Source organism: Hippocampus zosterae, chromosome 4 (genome assembly GCF_025434085.1).
Source record: "Hippocampus zosterae strain Florida chromosome 4, ASM2543408v3, whole genome shotgun sequence".
Lineage (NCBI taxonomy): Eukaryota > Metazoa > Chordata > Actinopteri > Syngnathiformes > Syngnathidae > Hippocampus > Hippocampus zosterae.
In genome coordinates this window covers 16,886,527-16,911,923 of record NC_067454.1, presented here as the reverse complement: position 1 = coordinate 16,911,923, position 25,397 = coordinate 16,886,527, and the positions used below count along the sequence as shown (strand labels likewise).

The 25,397-nt window shown below is 42.8% G+C and overlaps 1 protein-coding gene across 3 annotated transcripts; it reads right to left on the bottom strand.

Annotated features, from left to right (window-relative positions):
* Positions 1-415: 415 nt before the first annotated feature.
* On the bottom strand, positions 416-23,635 carry stk33 (serine/threonine kinase 33). 3 transcript variants are annotated; one of them, XR_007962146.1, is made up of 14 exons: positions 23,391-23,635; positions 10,340-10,444; positions 9,725-9,838; positions 9,295-9,399; positions 9,059-9,197; positions 8,681-8,763; positions 7,774-7,861; positions 7,508-7,583; positions 6,700-6,812; positions 6,470-6,555; positions 6,308-6,380; positions 5,190-5,332; positions 2,823-3,548; positions 416-1,094 (listed from the first exon to the last, which is right to left on the bottom strand). XR_007962146.1 is itself a non-coding variant. In XM_052063664.1 (13 exons), the coding sequence occupies exons 1-13, from the start codon at positions 23,508-23,510 to the stop codon at positions 3,414-3,416; spliced, it is 1,380 nt and encodes a 459-aa protein (XP_051919624.1). In that variant the 5' UTR covers positions 23,511-23,635; the 3' UTR covers positions 1,579-3,413. The 3 variants fall into 3 exon arrangements, 2 of the variants coding, with proteins under 2 accessions (XP_051919624.1, XP_051919625.1); XM_052063664.1 differs by lacking the exon at positions 416-1,094 and having other exon boundaries at positions 1,579-3,548; XM_052063665.1 differs by lacking the exons at positions 416-1,094; positions 23,391-23,635 and adding an exon at positions 19,430-19,557 and having other exon boundaries at positions 1,579-3,548.
* Between the last annotated feature and the right edge of the window lie 1,762 nt (positions 23,636-25,397).

Here is a 25,397-nt window from a genome sequence, read left to right as displayed (position 1 = left end):
TGTGGCTTTGTTCAGAATTAACATTCAAACTCGTGTTAAATGGGAGTGAGTACACACCTGGCACCATTTAAAGTGCCCTCGATGAACACTCCACAAAGTTCTGTTGCTCTAGTAGGCTTTTCCTGACATTTTTTTGTTGTCCCATTTGACAACTCAAGCCATGGTTTGCAGGTTACCTTCAAGGTCGAAAGTTTAAAAATGATTTATCTGGGTCTCATTTTTTTAACATTACAAAAACCTGGCATTTGAGCCTGGGTGTGTAGACTTGTTATATCCGCTGCATATTTGAAAAAGGAAAATCATTTGGGGTGTATAAAACACAAAATGTGGATGCTGTAGTCATATACACTGAGATGAGAGATTAAAGCATAATCACTTTTTATACTTGGATTTTTATGAATAAGACAGGACGGCGTACATCTTGGCCATTTATTTATTTTTAATACAAACAACAACAAAAAAGCTGATTCGTTTGTGAGACAAAGCACAGCATCACAGTTTGCCATTATACAATGTCAAAAATACAGGACGTAAATTTCAGCATCATCTCCAGGAAATGAATTCAGCAACCTCAAACAAGAATGACTCATACCAGTGAGAAAACACCAGCTTTCGTAATTACAATAAAGTCTTCAGAATCTTAATATTTCATGGTTTGCTCTCTCTGAACAAAACAGTGAGGAGAAAAGAACCCATTGAACTTTGATAAATGTTTTACAGCCGTCGTTTCTTGTGTGCAATACAAACAAATAGCAGCTTGTTTTTTTTTTAACACAGGCTTAAAAAAAAAAAAAGAAAAAAAGGCCCCATTACTGGCACTCATTCACTTCCAAGATGCAAATGGACGGATTTGAAATTCAGCCTCTGTGTGTTCTGCTTGGCTACTTTAATGTTGTATCTCTGCGAGGGATTATTCTCTCTACGGCGGAAAAAAACTGTGCTTGAATGGAAGCGCCCTCAAAGTAGCTCCGGCTGCTTTCAACGGCCTCCAAACAAGATTAGAGCCGTGGTGCCCTCCAGTCCCAATCCTCTGCATTCACACGGAGCAGAACCAGCCTGTGTGACAGTCTTTCTGTTTTGACACCGAGTGGGAGCTGTGTTTGAAATTGAGAGGTCACCACGTCAGAAGAAAAATCCCCATCGCCCGCCACAGTGTTGGGATATCGTTTCATTCAGGATCTGTGTAATTGGGTAAATGTTGCTTGATAAAACCATTACATTGAGTTTTTATAGAACAAAAATGTCATTGTTCAAGATTTTGGCATACGGTCCTCTTCCAAAGTATTGGAACAGCAACAACAACTTTTATTTCATCTACATGAAGATGTGTTAAACAACTCAGGACAGAGCACCTTTTGTTGCAAGCCACCCACTTCTCAAGTGAGCAAAGGTATTGGCGCATGTGACTAATGAGTGTTGTGAGTGACTCAGGTGTTGGCTTTACGAATGATTACTTCAACAACATACAGTGCTTGCGTTTAACTTTGGGTTTCACCTGTGAAAACTGTGATTGCTGTTAAGCAAACATGAAGACCAGAGAGCTGTCAACGGGAGAAAAGCCAACCATTTGGAAGCAGAGTGAACAGGGAAAATGGCTCAGAGTTATTGCAAAAACACTGGGCATAGCCAATAGTACAACAATTTGGAATGTTCTGAAAAAGAAAGAAACTACCGGTGTATTGAGCAAGGTCAGCCAAAGTGTATCATCCACAGTTGTGAAGAAACAACCCGTCAGTGACGTCACTGCCAACTTCCACAATGCAGGGGTGAAGGGCTCACAACCCACTGTTTGAAGAAGACCCAAAAAAAGAAATGGACATTCATTACCACAAGATGCAAACCAATCATGAGCAATAAGAATTGGAAGGCCGGATTGGATTTTACAAAGAATGTACAGAGATGAGCCACAAACGTTTTGTAAGTTTTATGGACCGATGCGGCTAAGATTAACCTCTTCCAAGTGGTGGTACGACCAAAGTATGGAGAAAGAAAGGATCTGCTTATCAGTGGCAATTTACAGAAAAATGCATCCAAACTAATTGGGAATAGCTTCGTCATGTAAAAAGATAATGACCCAAAAGACACTGCCAACACAACAAAGGACTTCACCAGGGCGAAAAAGTTCAAGAGAGCATTTCACCTCCTGCAGAGAGAAACCCCAAGAAACAAACAGGAGCTGAAAGGAGCTGCAGTAAAGAGGCTTGATGCAGTTATTGCAAGTAAGGCTTATGCAAACAAATGTGAAATGTTATTCACTCTAATTTACGGTAATCATGTCTGTTCCAATACTTTTGAGAATTTGAAAAGTGGGTGGCTCTGTCCTGACTTGTTAAGCTCATCTAGCTGTAAATATCAAGGAACTTAGTAGATGGACTTCTGAACATTTGTTTTGATCTGAAACCTAAACATCTTCAGTATACCACAAAAACAAAGGAATTGACGTTGGCGTTCCAATACTTTTGGAGGGGTCTCATACTTGAGCAGAGCTGGGTGTCAGAGCTTGACCAGGATGCATTTTCAACAGTAAAACATCTTAATGTCATGAATATGAAGTTCTAGAGAGTAACTTTTGGGGCGTGAAATAGGAAGTCCTCAAAGGACATTTATGGAGACAGAGAGAAAGTTGGATCAAGGATCCGAGTATAGAGGCATAATCTATTTGTAACATTGAGCCTTTTTGGCACCCCGTACTTCCTGAATGCTAACATAATATAAACACATTTCTCATCAACAGCCTTTGCTGCTTTAAAATGAGTCATTCTCACATACCACCATGGACAGGTGTTCGATATTTTCTGTATGTGAGAAGTGTATTTGAATACCTTAAAGAGTCCCTTGTGTTGTTTGGGCAGCCTGGCAACAGCCGATGGTGAAAAAGTAAACATTTGCGCAGTCAATCTGCTCTGTCCCGCAGATTGAGGCCCTTTGGCAAAAACAGGACAGCAGAGGAGAGTTTCTGGATTCATACGGTAGTTATTAAGTGCACACACTGGCCTCGTCATTAGGTACATCTGAAATATATGTGACTCAAACATTAAAAACCAGTTGACAGTATGTACAGACTACAGGTACAGCCACAGTGATAAGCCTCTTGTTAAACGAACAGCAGCTCTCTGACAGTTTGAAAAGAAAGCATTTGAATCAAAGGCAGAAATTGAGCAAGTGTGCACCAACAGGCCACAGAGAGCATTGTACTATTTTTTTGGCATTGCCATTACAAGTGTATCTCTGCTCATTCCCGCCAGATTGCATTATTTGTTCACATCCCTGTTAAACCGTATCATTAAATACAGGAAATCTCTTTCAAATCGTTTTTTTTTTCATCAAACACTAAATCTAGTTTTGAGGTCCTTCTTTGTTCCGTGAGGCACCTCTGTGCCTTTAGTCTTGTTTTGACAGTCCCTGCCAGTCAATCATACTTCTAGTGGAGATGGAGGAGATCTCTGTCCGTTTTGATGGGAGGCTGCTTTCTTCACCGAGTTTACATTTGTCTTGCGCTGAGACTTGCGCAACTTTACACTCGACTGTGGGCGGGGTTTCACGCCAGTCTGCGGAGATCAGATTCATATTCATATTACGTAACACAATTGTCAATCACATTCATTTAAAGGGAAAAAAACTGCAGCAACATGGTCATGTCTTCATTGCTTTAGTGAAAGGTTGATTTGGCACCACCTAGCGGTTAAAACAAATGCAAGCCACTTGGAGACATGGTGCTTCAACCCTTCTGTCCCCTAAAAAATGTAACATCCAAGAAAGGTTTTTACAAAAAAATGTACCATCTTTATCGTTGGCGTGAATTTGACCACAGAAATTTGAAAAGGGTTAGAAATCAAGTTCCTGTGTGTCTGGTAAGCATATACCATGTTTGTACAAGCCTGGCAGCTTGATTCTGGCCGTCGCCTGAAACTGGCTTTGGATCTGTGGCCAGTCTAGCTTATCACGCCCTACTATGTTTGTTTGTCTATTACATACAGTAAGTAGCTTTTTGAACTTGAAAATCGCCCCCCCCCCCTAAAAAAAGAGAACAGAACAGTTATGACAGAGAACAGTTATGTAAAATGTTCATACTTTTCTAGTTTTTATACAGGTAACCCAGTCTATGTTTTACCGAGTTGTCCGCAGTTAAATAGTATGATAGGTTATGAAAGAAAAAAATAACCTTCCTAAAAACTTTGCTGTTGACCAGAAACGACGAAATTTTAAAGAGGGGACAGATCCTACATTCTTCAAAAACAAGCAGCCAAACAGGATATGTGTTTTAAAAAAATGAATACAAGCCATTATAATTATAAAATATTAAATGGGCAAAAAATATCAAGATATTTCGCATGTTTAGAGATTTCACACACCGAATGGGGTCAAATTGACCTCCCACAAATAGTAAGTGGGTTAATAGGATCAAATGAACAAAAACAATGCAGGGCCATAGTCTCCCTTTCGCACGTGGGTCTTTATTTACTTTACATGTCTGGCTTCCGCAACTTTTTCCTACACACATTCTCCTGTCATGACTTCTAACCCAAACACATACTGTAGGTGGCGAATGTGTGCGCAGCAAGCCAGGGAGTGTCGTCATTGAAATCTGAGACTGGCTGTAAATCATGCCGCATGGAGTTTTCCAGAGACTTGTGAATGCCAGACAAATGTTGGCCGTAGATGAGCAACAACTAATTAATGCACAATAGAGTGGAGCTGAAAGAGACAGTAAAAAAGTACAACATTTTCTCTTTTTCCTGTTGATGGCCGCTGCCCTCTTTGGTCTTAAGGGTAACCGACAAGGGTACAAACCATAAATAAAAAGGGGGCTGGGGCCAACATTTTTTCACATCCTGCTACACCACTCCACAAAGTGTTGTGAAAATAGCTTTGTAGTTTGGTGCATAATCCTACGTTTAAAACTAATGCTTTAAATGAACTCGAATAAAGTTTGTCCTCTGTTGTAGTTTTTCTACTTTTAGAGGAAATTTCACTTTTATCTGGTTGTGTACCTGTCGACGGAGTGAAAGTGATAAATTATATTTGTGAATTGGAACTGCTAAGCGTCCTTTATCATTCGAATGTCAAATGCGTATGCAGCTGACTGAAAGGTTTTTTTAATGGAAATTTGATATCATGTTTACACGAGAGCCATACAGATCCCCAGTAAGGAAATGCACGTGTGGATCTAGTGAATGAGTGTAAAGTACCAGTTTGTTGGACGTGGAAGGAGTGCAGCAAGAGTCACTAAGATCATCATGGCTCAAGCCGTTGCTTTTGACCTTGGGTGACACTGGTGAAGCAGTTCTGGCAACACGGGAGAGGTCCTGGGTTGGGTTTGGGTCCTGCGTACCTGTCATGGATGGCAGCAGAAGATGGCCTTGAAACTGGTTCGTTTGTTTGAGGAATGTGGTGCTGTACTGAGTCTCTACGTGTTTATGATGGCCAATCTTTATTGAATTTTCAACACAACGTCGGACATTCTGATACGTATTCTGGTCGAACGGGGTTGGGCGAAGACACTGCCCTCGTTCAGACATCTTCTGCATTCACGTTCTTCATTCATTGTGAATGCCTCGCCACAGCAAAAGGGGCAGTCGGCTGGTGAAGCTAAAGCAGAAGCTAAAATTTTTTTGTCATCGGTTCGTTCCCGAACACATGGATTTATTTTGACGTGGCGCTTCCTGGATCCTGTCAATTTCTGCCTGGCACCGGTCGTCGGTTTTACTGTGGCTTCTCGGCTTTGCTGCCCTCCGCACTTCGATGTCGATCTCCAGCTCCCGAGGGGGCTTCCCCTGAGCTTGTCGATCAGAAGAGCCACATACTCCCGCTACTCCCATAAGGATCGCTTTGTTAAATGTCCAGTCATCAACTTTTATCCTGAGGGAGTCCTTCCTTCCAATGAACTGCATTTCCTCTATCTGACGGAGACTTGGACAAGTAGGGCTGAGTGCAGCTTTTTGCTGAAATTATTGCCACCTGACTGAACTTTTTTTTGACTCCCGAAGGACATCGGGCCTTGGTGGTGGTAAACGGTGACTATTTATAAAAACAAGTTTAAATGTTAACAGGGAATATTCGCCGCGTCGATCGCCGGCTTTGACGTCACCTTCTTTGAAGGGGGCCGAGGCGTCCAGTCATGTACCGACCTCCCAAATACTTTGTGTAACTGCTGTGGCTGTGTTCAGAATCACATTCAAACTCATTGAATGGGAATCAACGCACATTCACCACCTAGAGCCTCTGATAATTTCCAAATAAAGTTTAGAAGTTCTAAGTAGGATGTGCAATGGGTATTTTTGATTCATTTGAGGTTAAATGATCTTACTCTTCTCCTGTTCGTGGAAGTTGTGCATCATCTCCAGTGCGTTGAGAGGCATCGCGGGCGTGCTGGTGTCACCCTGTAAACAAAGTAGCTAGTGAGCACCCCTCATTCCATTCCCGGGGGTGCTTTGTGACTGCAGTCAGAAGAGTCGGTCGGATGTCTTACTGTAATCCACGGGTTGTCCCGTAACTGATTAGCTGACATGCGGTAAGCAGGGTTTTCTTTCAGGAGGCACGTCACTACTGTTTTGGCTGTTGACAAAGTCAAGTCATTCAGGGCATTTGTCAAGCCTTGTCTATGACACAAAAGTTTCCCTCTTATTTGAACATTAATGTACTGTATTTTGCCTTTAACTTGTGAGTCTTTAGAAACGGACATTTGTGATAAAGTCTCACCTGCATCGCTGACTGTGTCCCAGATGGGTGAAGAAAATTGGACTCCTATTGTTCTAATCTCCTTAAGTCGGTTTTCTTTTGATTTGGATATAAATGGAGGCTCCCCGCACAGCCTGTTGGAGAAGACAGATGAGACTCATGTATTCATAGTCCATGGATGCATGAAGAGTGCATGTATGTGAATATTGTATATATGTATGCCTTATACACACGTATGTTTGTCTATAAACACACTTTGTCATTTTCGTCTCATGTGAAAACCAGAATAAAAACATATTTAGATTTTTGCGCGCGTATACATGGCTTTTACAAACCAGAATACTGCCAATATTCGCCAATATTCGGATTTAAAGGCTTATTGACTGCAGCTAAATATAGTCACTATATTTTGCACCATTCTGCAGGATATTCACGCATAATCTATGCCATAGATTCTCGAGACACATTTTATGTGCCTCGTTGTTGGCTGCGAGTGCATACAGGTCACAAAGAGAAAAGACTGGGGGGGGGGGGTCAGACGTGAGACTCAGCACGTAGACTAGAGCGCCTCATTTTCAGCCATGAGTGTTCGCACTTCATCAAGAGAAAGGCAGAAGTACGAGGGCGAGCTGGGGGGATGGGATGGTTGGGGTGTAGTGGGGGCATGGGTATTCGGGGGGGAATCCGATGTAACAGCCAGCATGTGGACTCGGTCTTCACGCTGGCATGGGTGGCTATAGTGCGCCTTATTGTTGGCCATAAGTGGTGAACTTCAACTCCAAATTTGGCCTGGGTATGAATAACATAAGCCTTCACTGTGTATACTTACAAAATATACATAATGACTCCTACGCTCCACATGTCACACCAGTGTGTGTAACCACGTTGGCTCATCATTTCAGGAGCTATAATTAGGGAAATGGAATTATTTGAAAATGGCAATATCACATTTACAATCCCAGCTCATTAAGTTCCAGCACAAGCCTCCCGGCGGTAGAATCAAAGACAGCTGCAGGCGTTCACGCTGCAGCTCATACCACCCTTGCTATCGTCATGATGATCATCACTGTGAGGGAATGCAATTGTCATACATACCCATATAGACTGGAGTGCCACAAATGTCTGACAGAATATTATCACTTCCAACACCCAAAGTCTTCACTGATAAGCCAAAGTCTGCAACCTGGTTGGAGAAAAGCAAATAATCTCATTGTTCTATAGGGATCTGAGAAAAAAAAATGTTGTCTCGCCTTTGTACGACAAGTCCAGTGTGCATTGGCCAGTTTACGCTTCCATATTGTTTGGATTATATTTGACCCTCTTTGACATTTGATCGCAGTAGAAACACCCTAAAATGCCATTCGTTTAACCTGAAATGTGATAACCTTTCTTGAAATGCACAGAAATGAAAATATTGAAATGCCATTCTTTTGTACAGGTGCCGCAAAGTTTATGTCCACTGAGGTTGTACTGGGTCAGATTTGCAGCCCCGATGAAGTGTCCAGGAGTATCCAACAATATTGTAGAATGCAGCAAAAACAGAAATTCAGATCCTCAGAACTTTGACTACGATGCTTCTCCTAAACTCCATTCAAATAATTACATAGTTAAAAAAAGCCTATTCACACATAAAAAGGAAGCTGGCATGAAAGCCATTTCTTTGCAATGTTTTTTAGGTTCACAAATCGGATCATGTAACTCAAGTAGACAAAGATAACACGTCTTTCTCCCAAATTGGATATGTTTAGAAATGCTCCCTTTCAACCTGCATGGCCCGTATTGCATTGTTGGCTTGTTATGAATGCACAACATGCTGAGCTCAGCTGGTAGTTTGTTTTAAGACACTGCCTTTACTTTTGTACATGTGTTTGACACCAGAGGGAGACTGTCATAATGAGATCTAGTTATTGCTAAATATAGTGGAAATGGTGGGTGAAGCATATTCAAACACAGGAGGAGACACAAGCTTTGGTGTATAGTTTTAGAATAATTGTAACCTTACCTTAATGTCAAGCCTGCCATTGTAATCATCGAGAGAATTTTTCACCAAAATATTCTCAAGTTTCAAATCCCGATGCATTATGTCTGCAAGTTGAAAAAAGCATATTATTACACCCACATACAGTATATAATTACTTGACATAAACATGCAATGTATCCTACGGGCCTAAAGACACTGATTGCCTCACAACAGTGAGGGACCACTGAGGTCAACAAACCAAATTTGACGACATACGACTAAAAGCAGTCCCTTGACACTTAAAAAAAGTTGTTTGCTGTTAGTTTTTCCCGAATCCAAGCATCGGGGTGTCACAAAGCTTCACATCAATGCTTAAAGAGGTGCACTGGTTCAAAGTATCAATGAAGAGAAACGTGTTACTTTTTTTGTGAAGGTAGGTGATGGCGTCAGCTAAGCATCCAATAATGTGTCTCGCCTCCTCCTCGGGAAAGAACTGTTTCTGCTGTAGCACTTGCTTCAGTTCACCTCCCACACACAGCTCAGTGATCAAATATGTCATCTTGGGAGGAAGCATAAATGCACCTCACGACCCAAAGTCGAAATGTATCTGAACGTCCCTGGACATGATGAGAAATGCAAACGACGGCAAAGCTTACCTGGGCGGTCTCATAGATCTCCTCCAGGCGTAGTATGTGAGGGTGGTCGACTTGTTTGAGTATTTTGATTTCTTGCTCCAGCATCTTGATCTTTGTACTTCCCGGCTAATTAATTAATAAAAGCACAGTAATGACCAACATTAACATACAGTAGTGTAGTAGGCTCAAGTGAACATCAAAAATAAGGCAAAAGTATATTGATTATTTTAAGCCACCGCAACATTATCAATCACTAAAACGTTAATAAGAGCGCTTTCAATACATAAAAATGCAATGCAAAAACACACACGCAAACATACACAAGATAAATAGGTAATGGATCCAGTGACCTAAGGACCTCAGGCTTGTGCACACTTTGAACATTACCGCTGCACATACATTTCACATACCACACAGGATTAAACACTTCATGCCATTTTATGATACTCACTTCTGCCTTGCAAACCGTCTTGATGGCCCATTGGGTCTGTGTCCTAATATGTGTGGCTTCGTACACCACGCCGTAACTTCCGTGGCCCAGTTTCTTTCCAAACATGTATATATCCTGTGCGGATGAGAAAATATCCAAATTTATAGTCTCCATTTGCTTCAACTCACACACGTCAAAGACAGCAAATAATTTTTACTGTGATATTTTATTGGAATGAAGGATCATTAGACTGCTTTCGATTAATCATTAACCAGAATTCTGTATGCGCTGTGCCAATTTAAAACGCTGACAACGTATTGGTCCCCCCCCGTCCCCCGCCCACCCTTCCCAACTCCACCTCCACCACCACCACAATCTGTGGAACTACAGAATATAGCAATTTCTATTCAAATGACAAATGATGAGTTTGCGTCTGCATTTGGTTTCAATCTCAGGTCTAATTAACTCACTCATTATCTGTGTTCACGCAAGGCTAGCCAATAGTGCTTTGTGTGTACAAGTAATGTGAGCTTCTGTATACAGCAACAAAATGAACTTTTGATACATATGGCCTGCAGATGTAAAAAGGTTGTGTGACTGTGACTGATTTATGTAAAAAAAAAAATCTCACTTTACCTCCACGTCGCCATCCCCAACCAGACGAATGTGAGGCACATCCCTCTCCGAGATACCCTTAGCCGCTGTGTTTTTTCCGAAGCCACTAAATGCTGCCTCTGCCATCTAGAGACAGAAAAACAGTGCTATTATTTTTCTTTGTCATGTCTTAATTGGTTTATAATGACTGTTTTTACTGCTAATCAATTACCGTAAAACAAAAGTATCTGAAAAAAATAGTGAAATTGTTTTTGAAGTAGTGCTACACTGTTTAGTGTGTTATATGTTCAGTGAGGTTTTTTCCAAGGGATAATACAGAATATTGTCACCTTAAAATAATAGCCAAAATTAATATTTTTGACTTCTTTTTTACCGTAAACTTCTCCATTCTAAGCTAAAAAAGATCGTCCCATAAGACTCCACAAATGCAATAATTATTATAAATAATAAGTATTTGGTTCTGTTTATTGTTTTCTGAGAAAAATACTTTATTTTAGGCCAATAACAATATAAACGACATTGAATTGTCACAAAATATGTGAGATCACAATACTGACTAAAAATTCACCAGCATCACTACTTTGTAGACTCATCAACAACAGCAATTGCTCCTACTTATCCTACAGAGACAGTATAAATTTTTGAGATATCAAGGATGGGATGCATAGTACAATGAAACAAAATGTTGTCCTCCCCTAAATTAATGAGGTTGGTCTGTAATTGGTTTTAGTGGTTCCATCAAGATTGTCATCTCGATATGATTCCAGCATGCAAGGGGGGTTGCCCTGCTGTCAAGACTTGGAATCGACTTCCTTTATCTTCAAGACACCCCAGTGGCTTTATAAGATGGGAGCCTGATCTGGTGAGTGACGTGGAAGCCATAAATGAGTGTAAAGCTACATTAGTTAGGTTTCTTTTGCAGCAGACACATTGCACTTTGTTCACTTATTTCCATGTGTAAAATGATGACAAATGTTGGACATTGTCACATTTCGGTTTTTCGGTCTGGCCAGCAGGTGGCAGGAGCGGTCTCTCTAGCACACCTGCTGGCAATCATTAATCAACAGAGACACTATTTAAGGACTCCTACATTCTACACCTGTTGTGGGAGTATTGTTTTTGGCATTGCTTACCTCATTGCTCATTGACTAGTGGCTTTTGACCTCGTCGTGTTTTCGCGTGTAGTCTCGGTACCAAGTTTGTGTGTAAGTACCATTTTGTTTTGATGATCTGGCTTTTCTTGCGTGTACAAAGTGTTACATTGTTTTTCGTTCGTAGTTTGTGGGCTTTACTTTCCTTTTCTTGCTCTTTTGTGCAAGCACCTTTTGTTAGTCGTTTTTGATTTACCTCCTGGTCCTCATTGTGGACCAGCGCTTTATGTTCTCGCTTATTTTCGGTTCGGTTTGGACATTAAATTGTCTTACTTCGGAGACCTTGTTTTTGTCTACGTTTTTTGGATCCCCCTCCCTAACTCGGTTTACCCGAGTACGTAACAGAATACTCCCACCATAATGGATCCTGTAGACATTAACAAGATCATGACCGCCTTGACCAGCCAGGGTCAATTAGTGGGCCAGCAACGACAGGAGCTCTCGGAGCTCTGGGAGTAGTCGCCGTCCTAGCCCAGCGGCTGGAGATATTGTGTTCCCAAGGGGAACACGCGACCCCCCGAGAAACGCCACCCCCAAGGGTCCCGGCGGCTTCATCCGGGACACCCTCTTCCCCGATCATGGGGCGAGAGCCCAATCTCCCCCACCCCCCTCGCTACGGGGGAGAACAGGCTCTCTGCAAGCAATTTTTACACCAGTGCTCTCTGATATTCGACCAACAACCAGCTACGTACGAGAAAGATGGCACGAAGGTGGCGTTCATTATGAGCCTGTTGACTGGTCAGGCGGCGTCTTGGGCAGTAGAGATCAGCAATGCTCAACCCGGGCTTCGGTCTTCCTACCCAGAGTTTGTCGGCGAGTTCCGGCGCGTATTTCAACATCCGGTTATGGGAAGGGAGGCCGAAGGTCGGCTATTAGCTATTCGGCAAGGATGACAATCCGTTGCCGAATACTCCATCTCTTTTCGCATTTTGGCCGCCCATAGCGGTTACGGGGACCACGCCCTGTGTGGTTTGTTTCGCCGCGGGTTAAGTGCGGCGTTAACTGACGAACTGGCAACCCGCGACGATAGCCACAACTTGGAGGAGCTCATCGATTTGGCCCTCATTGTGGACAACCGCATGCGGGAGCGTGAGAGGGAACGTATGGAAGAGCGAGGAACTACCCGTGTCCCACCCCGACGTACAGGTCGTCGGCCGGCTGAGCACGAGTCCTGGCGACCACCCGGACCCGAGCGTCATTCGTGTTCCGATCCAGCCGACGCAGAGGAGGAGCCCATGCAGCTGGGAGGCGGACGCCTGGGACCAGCGGAGAGAGAGCGTCGGATTCGGGATCGAGCCTGTTTCTACTGCAGCCAATCTGGACACCGGGCTTCCAACTGTTCCTTGACACCGTCCCGCCTGTCCGGGCGCCCCGAAAACTGTGAGTTTGTGCCCGATACTGCGCCACGTGAGTCAAGACGGGAGGAGGTCCATCCGGGACATCCACCAAGACTCGAGTTGGACGGAACTCTTTATGGTCCGTTACGGGTCATTTCTGTTCGGGCCTTGGTGGACTCTGGGGCGGACAATTGTTTTGTAGACCCCAGCCTAGCTAAGGAACTGGGTGGCCAGGTTGAGGTCCTAAGGGAGACAAAGCGGGTTCACGATCTTGATGGGCGACTCCTGGCGGAAGTGAAAGAAATCATCGCGCCGGTGAAACTAACATTATCAGGCAATCACATCGAACACCGTAGATTCTATCTCATGCGGTCTCGATCCGTACCGTTAGTGTTGGGGTTGCCGTGGCTGCGCGAACATAACCCTGCAATTTCCTGGGAACGTCCGGCAATCGAGAGTTGGAGCGCATTTTGTTATACTCACTGTTTGCGCTCGGCGGCAGAAAAGAGAGGGCCGACCCGGAACGAGCCACCAGAAGTTATTTGTTTAGATAGGGTTCTGCGTATTTACCATGACCTGCGCCAAGTGTTTAGTAAAGACCGTGCCCAGTCCTTGCCGCCTCACCGGCCGTACGACTGCGCCATCGATCTATTGGAGAACGCCTCACTCCCGAATTCCCGTCTATATCAGGTCTCTCAGCCGGAACAAGAGGCGCTGAGAGAATATATCGATAGCTCACTCTCGGCTGGCCTCATTCGGCCGTCTAAATCCCCGTTGGGGGCCGGATTCTTCTTTATCGAAAAGAAAGACAAGACGTTACGCCCGTGTGTCGATTATCGGGGCCTGAACGAGATCACCATCAAGAACAAATACCCACTTCCGTTATTAGATTCGGCGTTCGCCCCCCTCCAATCCGCCACTATATTCTCCAAACTCGATTTACGAAGCGCTTACCATCTGGTCCGTATTCGTGAGGGGGACGAATGGAAGACGGCATTTAAGACCCCATTAGAGCACTTCGAATACCTAGTCATGCCATTTGGGCTGACCAACGCGCCCGCAGTATTTCAGTGTCTCATTAACGACGTATTAAGAGATTTTCTGAACCTGTTTTGTTTTGTTTATTTAGATGACATCTTAATTTTCTCTCGGACCCTTGCAGAACATCAACACCATGTCAGGCTGGTTTTGCAGCGTCTACTAGAGAACCGGTTATTCGTAAAAGCAGAAAAGTGCGAGTTTCACGTCGAGTCCATCTCCTTTCTGGGATTTATTATCGAGAAGGGTCAGCTGAGAGCTGACGATGCCAAAGTTAAGGCCGTAGTAGAGTGGCCCACGCCCACCAACAGAAAGCAGTTGCAACGTTTCCTGGGTTTCGCTAATTTTTACCGCCGCTTCATTCGCAACTACAGCCAGAGAGCCCTGCCGTTGACCCGGCTAACCTCGGTCAAGATCCCCTTTAGGTGGGACACTGATGCTGACTACGCGTTCGCCGAATTAAAGAAAGCCTTCACGAACCCTCCAGTATTACAGCATCCTAACCCCTCTAATCCGTTTGTCGTAGAGGTGGATACATCGGAATCCGGCGTGGGGGCCGTCTTATCGCAGCGATCCCCAGTCAACCAAAGACTTCTCCCCTGCGCCTTCTTCTCTCGTCGCCTCAGCCCAGCAGAAGCCAACTACGACGTGGGGAACCACGAACTGCTAGCCGTCGTTTTGGCATTACAAGAATGGCGACATTGGCTCGAAGGCACTGAAGAGCCATTCACGGTTTACACTGATCACAAGAACCTTGCCTACATCCGGTCAGCCAAGAGACTAAACTCCCGCCAAGCACGGTGGGCGCTTCTCCTCACTCGCTTCAACTTCACGCTCACCTACTGCCCGGGCTCAAAGAACATTAAATCGGATGCCCTCTCCCGCATCCATGACCCTGCGGAGAGGGACAACGAACCCCAAAGCATTGTTCCGGACCATTGTATTGTGGGGGCACTGAGGTGGGCCGTCGAACGTAAGGTCAAGGAGGCCCAGAACGGAGTTCAAGTCCCGGCTGGTTGTCCGACCGGGAGACTGTTTGTGCCCCCACCTCTGCGCGCAGAGGTGTTACAATGGGGGCACACTTCTAAGGTGGCATGCCATCCAGGGGTGAACCGGACCTTGGACCTCGTGTCGCAGCGGTTTTGGTGGCCGGAGCTACACAAGGATACCCAGGACTATATCAAGGCCTGTTCCACCTGCGCATGCAGTAAGGCGTCCCACCAACTGCCGGCTGGTTTGCTGCAACCGCTGCCTACCCCTTCTCGACCATGGTCCCACATTTCCCTGGATTTTGTCACCGGCCTGCCTCCTTCCCGGGGAAAATCCGTCATATTCACCATAGTTGACCGCTTCTCTAAGTCTGCCCATTTTGTTGCGTTGTCCAAACTGCCCTCTGCTCAGGAAACCGCCGACCTCCTAGTGAGACACGTCTTCCGTCTTCATGGAATTCCGGTGGACATTGTGTCAGACCGGGGCCCTCAATTCATCTCCAGGGTATGGAAACGTTTCTGCCAGGCCATGGGGGCCACGGCGAGTCTGTCTTCCGGATACCACCCACAGTCCAATGGTCAAACGTAGCGCATGAACCAAGATTTGGAGGCAGCTCTGCGCTGCGTTTGCCTCCATCGCCCCTCCTCGTGGTCGGCCCACCTGCCTTGGGTGGAATACGCCCACAACACCCTCGTCTCATCAGCGACCGGTCGGTCTCCTTTCATGGCAGCATATGGTTACCAACCTCCTCTGTTTCCTTCTCAGGAGGGTCAGGTGGAACTCCCTTCCATACAGCTGCATCTACGACGGGCCCATCGCGTATGGAAGGAGACCAGAGCAGCACTGTCACGCACGGCTCAGCGGAACCGGCAGATCGCTGACCGTCGCCGACGCCCAGCACCCAGCTATCAGGTGGGACAGAAGGTGTGGCTGGCAACTAAGGATCTACGACTCGCAGGTACATCTCGCAAGTTGGGGCCTCGCTTCACTGGACCGTTCGAGGTGGAATCGGTCCTCAGCCCCGTCTCCGTCAAGCTACGACTGCCGCCCACCATGAAGGTCCACCCCGTGTTCCATGTTTCCCTGTTGAAGCCGGTGGCCACCAGTCCCCTGGCTCCTCCGCCCACGTCGCCGCCTCCTCCACAAATCGTCGACGGTGAACCAGTGTACACCGTGCGTGAAATCTTGGACTCTCGGCGCAGGGGTAGGGGTTTTCAGTATTTGGTTGACTGGGAAGGCTACGGCCCAGAGGATCGGCAGTGGGTCCCCGGCTCCTGGATCTTAGACCCGTCCCTGCTTCGGGCTTTCCATGCAGCGCACCCGTCGAAGCCGGGTGGTCCGCCAGGAGGCATCCGTTGAGGGGGGGGGGGGGGGGTACTGTCACATTTCGGTTTTTCTGTCTGGCCAGCAGGTGGCAGGAGCGGTCTCTCTAGCACACCTGCTGGCAATCATTAATCAACAGAGACACTATTTAAGGACTCCTACGTTCTACACCTGTTGTGGGAGTATTGTTTTTGGCATTGCTTACCTCATTGCTCATTGACTAGTGGCTTTTGACCTCGTCGTGTTTTCGCGTGTAGTCTCGGTACCAAGTTTGTGTGTAAGTACCATTTTGTTTTGATGATCTGGCTTTTCTTGCGTGTACAAAGTGTTACATTGTTTTTCGTTCGTAGTTTGTGGGCTTTACTTTCCTTTTCTTGCTCTTTTGTGCAAGCATCTTTTGTTAGTCGTTTTTGATTTACCTCCTGGTCCTCATTGTGGACCAGCGGTTTATGTTCTCGCTTATTTTCGGTTCGGTTTGGACATTAAATTGTCTTTACATCGGAGACCTTGTTTTTGTCTACGTTTTTTGGATCCCCCTCCCTAACTCGGTTTACCCGAGTACGTAACAGAGACACTCTTTCTTCCTGCCTTGCCCCAATATTTCTATGCGGACTGGTGTGTGAGTATGCAAAAGAGTAGATAAATTTTCAGTGCAAACACTTTGTGCTCAAATTATTCCAGTTATTCGATTCATAGTTTTAGCTCTATAATAGATTCAAAATTATCCATAGGTGGGAAAGTGAGTATGACTGCCATCCAGACCATGGATGGATGGAAACATAATCTTAAAGAGTGGTTGGTCTAACTGTGAAAAATGCCTTGAACTGCTATCGCAGAACTTTTTGCAATGTGGTGTAAAATCACCACATCTGAGTAAGCAAACTACATATTTAATATCTGAGAACACACTTTCTTGATCAGTTTTCAGTTCGAATGAAAAGAGTACTAACCCATGCTTTGAAAAAAAGGACATGTTCTCCGATGTATGTAACTTACAGTATGCAGGTATGTGTCGGGATTTTTTTTTTATCAGCTCAAATGACATTCTTGCGTTAGCTATGTTAATTAAATGAGTAACTCTGACTCAATCTCATACTTAATACCTTTAGTGTAGCTTGTCATTTTTTAATCACTCGTCTATGACCAAACTGCTGTCTCTGTCTGAGCCTATATTAACTTGAAGTGCAATTTAACCACCTTGAAAAACAGTCTCTGTAGCCAAATTAAATGTAAAGCAATTATCGAGTGATGACTGGGCGCAATGAAGTGGATCCACCACGCGCAGAGCAATTAATTATTAACAAGGAAGCTGTGTCTTTAACCTCTTCACTCTGGTGCATCATTTTAGCCCTGACAGAGCTCTAATAACAGGCCTGTCTTTCCCATTATCTCCTGTCTATTTTCACATCAAAATGATTGTGACAGCCTCTGGAAATTCCAATCACCACAATCATATCTCATTTGTGCAAGGTAGATGCGTGTGATAAGTGTATCAGTGAGGTGGTGGAAACCAGAAGAGGCAGGTTCTAGGTACTTCCGGTGTTGCTACGGATAGGGTGATGGCTCTTTTAGTCTCAGTTTCTCAGTCAAATGGGAATGGGTTACCTATTCAGAATTATCCAATAACTGATTAAAATGTCTGAGGCAATATCCAAATGACATAACTGTACAGTTTCAGACAAGCGCTAATATCACACTTAAATACACATGTGATTCAATATTATAATATTTAAAAAAACATCACATACCTCTGAACAAAAATAATATACAGTATACAAAGAAAACGGTATTTTAAAAAAACCTAGCTTTAACAGTTCAAGGAATAAAATAGTGTTTCCTGAACTTCAATGTAATGAAGATGGCAGTAAAATTATCTGACTCGTATGATTTGTCCTTGCCTGCATAATTATATTTTATACTTTTTTTAAGAAATGTCCCTAAAATAGGTTAGTTAAAATATGTCATTTTTATTCATTTAGTCAAGTCAAGTCAAGTCAACAGTATTTATAGAGCACTTTCAAACAGCCATCGCTGCATACAAAGTGCTGTACATGGAGCAATTTAACATGCACAATAAACAGTAAGACAAATCGGTAATAAAGGCGGTAGAAAGCACCAAACGGTAAAACCAAGAACAAATCTAAGTCATGCTGAGTCGAATGCCAAAGAATACAAATGAGTTTTGAGGAGGGTTTTGAAGATGGGCAGCGAGGAGGCTTGCTTGTTTAATTTATCTCATTAAACAATTGGTTATTCAATTAATAACACATTATACACATCCTTTTCTAAACAAGTGGTACATTAATAAACTCACTTGTATTCTTTGGCGTTTGACTCAGCATGACTTAGATTTGCTATTGGTTTTACTGCTTGGTGCTTTCTACCGCCTTATTATTTATTACTGATTCGTCTTACTGTTTATTGTATATGTTAAATCGCTCCATGTACAGCACTTTGTATGCAGCGATGGCTGTTTGAAAGTGCTCTATAAATACTGTTGACTTGACTTGTTGACTTGACTTGACTTAATACCCATACATCCATCTTCTGAACCGCTTTATCCTCACAAGGGTCGTGGGGGGTGCTGGAGCCTATCACAGCTGTATTCGGGCAGTGGGCAGGGGACACCCTGAACCGGTTGCCAGCCAATCATGGGGCACACAGAGACAAACAACCATCCGCGGTCAAACTCACACCTAGGGACAATTTATAGTGTTCAATCAGCCTGCCATGCATTATTTTATGTTTTGGGGTGAAATGTGGGAGGGAACCGGAATACCCAGAGAAAACCCACGCAAGCATGGGGAGAACATGCAAACTCCATACAGGAAGGCTCTGGGATCGAACCCACTACCTTTGCACTGTGAGGTGGACATGCTAACCACTGGGCCACCAGGTCGCCCGGTACATTAATAATTATAAAAAATATTAACATTAAAATGATCATTATTGTATTATCAGTAACATTCATTAATAATAAAGAGCTGTGTTCGGGTTTACCCATGGCTCATGAAGGCATCTTTGAAGGTGAACTGTCAATCTCGTACTTTTTCCCTCATTTATTCAATCCGATAGGTTAATTATTTTGATAGACAGAAGCTACGCCCAATCACGTGTTACATCTATGTTTTAATAAGGTGCAGGTCGTGTCCTAGTTTATACCGGCTATTTTTCTGAGTCGAATGAACAAATATATTTTAACTACCCTTTACGAAATGAGTCGGGTTACAGGTGAAAAAAAGCTTATTTCTTCCGAGGAAGTGTTAACCTACCAGTGTTGTTCCAGCTCGTCTTTCCACGACTAAAACAACAACGCCAATAAGAGGACACCAAATCGATGGCATGTTTCACTCGCTTGAAGCCACATTTCTCGGCCAGCCAGCGCGAACCTGGGAAAGGCGCTCACCCGAACAAAGGTAGCATAAAAATATATAAATACATGTACACAAACACACGCGAAAGACAGTCGTAACGTCATAATCACGTTGCGTCAACAAACTGCTATTTTTGATCGTTTTGTCCTTCATGAAATACATCACGGCGATTCGGCGAGCAACTCGAGTGAAACTATACCAGCTGACTACCAACCAGGTAAAGTCCATTGCCACGAACTACACGCACAAACTTACACAAAATATTATGCCTCAGATAATGTCATGTAAACACGTCGTTGATAGTGTCTACTGTGCATGCGTATCTATTAATTGAATCAGTTAGTACCTTTACATAGGAATGTAATTAATTCAATGACCAAGCTAGTCGAATGTATCGTGTGCCAAATACATTTTCCAAATTGAAAGGAGTTGATATTTCATTATACTGTTCCACCTACTGAAAACATATGCTTTATAGAATTGCAGCTTTGTCATTGTATTCAAAATAAATAAATAAATGGACATAACAGAACATAGAAACTGCATGTCTGCCTCACAGTCCAGAGATCATGGGCCCCAGTCATCCTGTGTGGAGTTTGCATGTTCTCTCCGTACCTGCGTGGATTTTCTCCAGGTACTCCGTCAGGTGTGATTGTAAGTGTGAATGGTTGTTTGTCGTGTACAATGCGATTGGTTGGCGACCAGTTCAGGGTGTATCCAACCTACTGTCCGAAGTCAGCTGGGATAGGCTCCAACATGCTCCCAACTTTATTAGTCAAGATAAAGCGGTTCAAATAATGGAGAAACAAAACTATCTTCATAAATCAAAATCAGTTTCAGTGTAATCGCATGACAACCCATCACCATTCATTCAGTTCTGAGCTAACTAAATTGTTTCCATGGCCTTTTGAGGCTTTCAGAGTCTGTATGATTGTGTATGCACGTGTGTGTGTGTGTGTGTGTGTATTTATATATATATACACACAATTGTACAATTGTATTAAAAAATACATTTCTGAGTCATTCTTGCTACGCTGTAATGGCACAGCTGGATTTCCATAGCAGCCACTTTATAGCAGCGGCATTGATTTTCAAGAAAAGTCACCATGGTCTCTAGAAAAAAAAAACATAGTCGAGGAGGCATTACAGCTGCTTCAAAATATTGACGATACTGAGTGGTCTCTGAAAGGCTCAGCTGATTTAAACAGCGAGTCTGAGCGAAAGCACTCCCCCCACCCCCTTTGCTTGTGAGAATTTGTGAATGCCGAATCTCAAGTATGCAGTGGTTTCCCTGTATAATTTCAAATATGCACTCTTCTTGCACAATCGCTCTCCTCGCGTAGGTCCAATTCCTTTACAGGATGTTTAATAAGGCATGAGGATAAGCAGTTTGGAAAATGGATGGATGGATTTACTCGTGTGCCCTTTATGTATCAACCTAGTTTCATTTGATTTAAAAAAGTGTAAAAATCGATTGTTTCAATGGTTTGTTATAATTGGGCCAAAATTGACCTAAAAGTAGCAGAGAGAAGTAGAAAAAATAAGTACAACTAATCATATTTGTTCCCTTTGCAGGAAAAATAAAACAGAAGCAAAGAGCAAACATCCGTGTCGCGCCAAGCAGACTCTGACTGAGCTCTGTCTCATCTCCAGTTTCGGCAGGAAGTAATTAGAGCCCATACTTCATTCAAGTCGAGTCCGTTCACTCTCCATCATCCCGTCAGACAGCAATTACTGTTTATTTACACTCTACATGGGTTGAAAAAGCATTGTGCCTGGTTACGGCTGGTGAGTGCGGGACATTCTTGTCAAAGCACACATTGAAACAAATAGACCATGAACTTACAAAGGTTAGCCTTGATTGTCTGACTTTCTTTTCCCATCAACTCGGGAATATGAATATTTACTCTAGAACTATGTGAATGCATATCTTTGAAAAAGTAAAAAGAAAACAAAATGCCTCTAATATGCGTTTGTCACAATTTTCCAGAAATAATAAACATACGGTGGGTATAAAAAGTCAACATACCTCTGTTTCAATGCCATGTTGTCAAAAAATGATCAAGAGGGATTGTTTCAAAATGTTTTCCACCGATAATGTAACCTAAACCCGTAAAACTCTTGATTTTTTTTGGGGGGGGGGGTTCTTTTTTTCAAAGGCAAACTAAACAACAACAACAAATTTCTGTTTTTTGTTTTGCTTTGTTTTTTTTTGTCAGGGTTCATTATAGGTTGCAAAGACATTCACTCGACGCTTGCAAACAGTTTGAATGTTTTTCTTGTCGCCATAAAATTTTGAACATGTTCAAAAGTTCAACCTGAAAAAAAACAATGCATGATGCTCATTCTTTTGCATCATTGCCAAACATACATTTTTTAATTATGGTGAAAAAAGTTTGAAATCTTTTATCTTGGTCTCATTTTTTAACATGGGTGTGTAGAATTTTCCGATCCATTGTAATTGATCAGTCAGCGGCATGTGTAAAATGAAACTTCAATCTTATACTAGCCAGGCCGACTGCATTTCAATCTCAGTCACATTATCGAGCTAACACTTTAATTATTGTACAGACTCTCTGGAGGTTTGTTTTCTTTAATAGCTGAACGCATTTGGTTCTAGCAGCACTTTGGCTGTAAAATAGCAGCCACTAAAATACAGCAGCAACATCAAACAAAGTCTCTCTTCCTAACTGCAATTAACGTGTAAGCTCAATCAATTTAGCTGGAGTCCAAAAGTTACATTTCCCAAATGTGGAACTTAATCATTTATTGACAGCTTGGCTTTGATGACAAATGATAAACTTCACAGTCCTAATGAAGCGTGGAATTACATTACCTGATGAGGCAAGAAATTGCATGTTTAGAATGCAAATATAGCACTCATCTTCGTCACCAAGTGATGAGGTGAAATCTAATATCATGCAGGCAGATTATCAAAGCTTGCCATCTAAATCTGATACAGCGAGGACGTCACGCTGAAGCGCTGAACATCACTGAGGAAAATGTAGTGGACATTTCATTTGGTACACCAGTGTAGTCAAACTCTTCTGATGCAATAAAACAGTGCAGATTCATTTCATTGAATTTTGCTCGCCGTAGTGAACTAGATAATAGAGGGAAACTATTACAAATAGGATCTCAGATAATACAATCAATTCCAACTCCACCACCATTCCTCCAAAAAAAGCCGTCAAGCTTTACTGCCACATTCACTTGTAGTTTACTGTCAAACTAAACATCAAACAAAGAATTACTTGTTTTGTGTTTAATAGAACCACATAGCTTTGCCCCAATAAAGTCCATTTGGCTTGAACTTAGAAAACGGTACAAAACACCAGACGGGTTAAAGAATAGCATCAGTGTCGTGTAAAAACCCTTGAGCAACAGATATTTGAACACACATAGTGACAACACACAGACAGACAATATAACAACACTCACAGGTATTTATTCTTTATCCTTTACAAAAATGTATGAATATTATTGCACTGCAGCTTGAGTCATTTGTGAAACCAGTCTATATAACACTGCCGCCAGGTGGCCAAGCCACACACATTATGTTACGTACACATGATATTCCATTGTTAATAATATATTTTTATAACGTACAATATTATTGCAAAACACAAATTACTTTGTTTTTTTTTTTTTTTTTTGGAAGCTATCACAGATTGCTGGACTTTCCATTCATTTCAGTATGGAATACTGATTCGAAATCTGAGTGTTTTGAGTAATGAGCATGGTCACAGAATAAAGTAAACTTATATTTGAAATTAACTATACAATCATTATATTCAATTATAATTTCCTCCTTCAACGTGATGATCGAATCGGTAATCGAATATTTTTTTTTTCAAACCTTCTGATCGCTGATGGACCCCAAAAACCCTGATTGCATCAAGTCCATCCATCCATCATCCGAACCGCTTATCCTCATGTGGGTTGCGCGTGTGCTGGAGCCAAGGGACGGGGTGGCCATCTGGAATTTCAGGAAAATATGTTAGTATTCCCGAACGGCCGGTGTATTTCTGCACATCCAAGACGTCACCACTTGCAACCCTTCCCATCGCCGATCATTTTTTGGCACGTAACTGCCGCACCTTTTCGCCGACTAACTGTCGGCGCATGACGGCCGAATGATGATAACTTTTTAATACATGATGGCTGCACCCATTCCGTCTTGCAACTCCAACCCGTCTACGATTATTTTTCAGCAAATATTTCCGGCCTGAATTTTGTTCCTAGCATTTCCCAACTGCAGCCCATATTTTAGGGCTGGGCAATGTGGCTGAAAAGTGCATCACAATGTAAGTATATCATATTGGCTAATATCGATCATGATTGATTTAAAAAATAGATATCTTTTTTTACTATTCAAAATAACGCAGAGATAAATGACTCAATTAGTTTTATTTTAACATGTAATATAGAACCTTTAATTAAGACATCACCACAACTAGGAAAAAGTTAAAGAAACCGGTCGATATAAAGACTAAATTATGCGCTTAGTAGGGCTGGGCAATGTACCTGAAAATGTTTCATACTATATGTTCCTATGCGAGTCAGTCAGTATTGATAAGTATAGATTTTTGATATCTATTTAGAAAACGTATTACAGTGACTAAAGATTAAATTAAAACCAATTCACTCAAATCAAGATCAAATTAAAGAAAGGTAAACTATTAAGAGGAAAAATAACATTCAAATATCTGCCGGTAAAACTAATTTTCAAGGAATGTACAGTGTTTTTATGTATACTGACACATAGTGTAATGTGCAAAGTTGCTTCTCCAGGAGTGCACCGTCAATGTTTATTTGCTGAAGACGCTACACCAAAGCGGTATTGATGATAGTTAGTTAGATTCACTGTCATTCAATGTTCATGCCTTATAAGTGGAGCAAACTCATACTTGAATGCATTATTCAGCGTAATCGTCACTAACCGGGTCAAGTACCGATCGACCTCTCAGTCCGTCGCTAACAGACACCCGTTTTGCTGACAACTGATAGAAACACGCTCTGCCTGTGTGTTTGCTCACGGAGCTGAATACAACAGAGTTGCTTCCAATGATGATAGATGGAATCGTTTTGTGCTTCCTGTACAGTAAGTGGTGGTATGCACCAAAGAGCTGTAATCCACCAATGGACTAAGAAGAGGAAGAAGGCGAAGGAAAAGAAAAAGAATATGACAATGATGACTCACATTTCTTGACAGGAATAGGGGTGTGATTGACTTGGATTGGATTCTACCATTGGCCACAATGTGGAGCGAGATTCTGGATAAGGTAAGACATGTGAGAAAAATGTACACTAGAAGCGGGTTTCAATTGTTTGAAGATTTTTTTTAGCAATTTGTTTTAATTACTGGTACACCTTTCAGTATTTGTGTGTAGCCTTCAGCAAGGCATATCTTGACTTTTGACTTGGCAAGGTTTGTGCATTCTTGTAAAAGTCCTCCAAATGCCCGTGATAGTGGAGGGACCGTCTGTGCACAGTCCTTTGCAGGTCACAGCCCAGATTCTCAATTGGATTGGCCCGGCCAATTGAATAAAGATGTCTTATTGGTTTTGATGTAGACATGCTGAAAGGGTGAAGTTCCTCTTCATCTTCAGCTCAAGGATTTTGCCAAAAAGGACTACTATTTGAAAGTGTTCATAAGTGCCTGTACCACAATTACGGCTTACGAAAAACACACAAGCATGATGCATCCCCACCACCGTGCTTCTGGTGATGTGGAGTGCTGTTTTGGAACTAAACATACCGTTTGAAATTTTGGCTAAAGACTTTCAAATCTAACATCATCAGGCCATATCAGAATTTGCCACATTCTTTTGGATGATCTGATACATTTTGTTGAGCTTTGCAA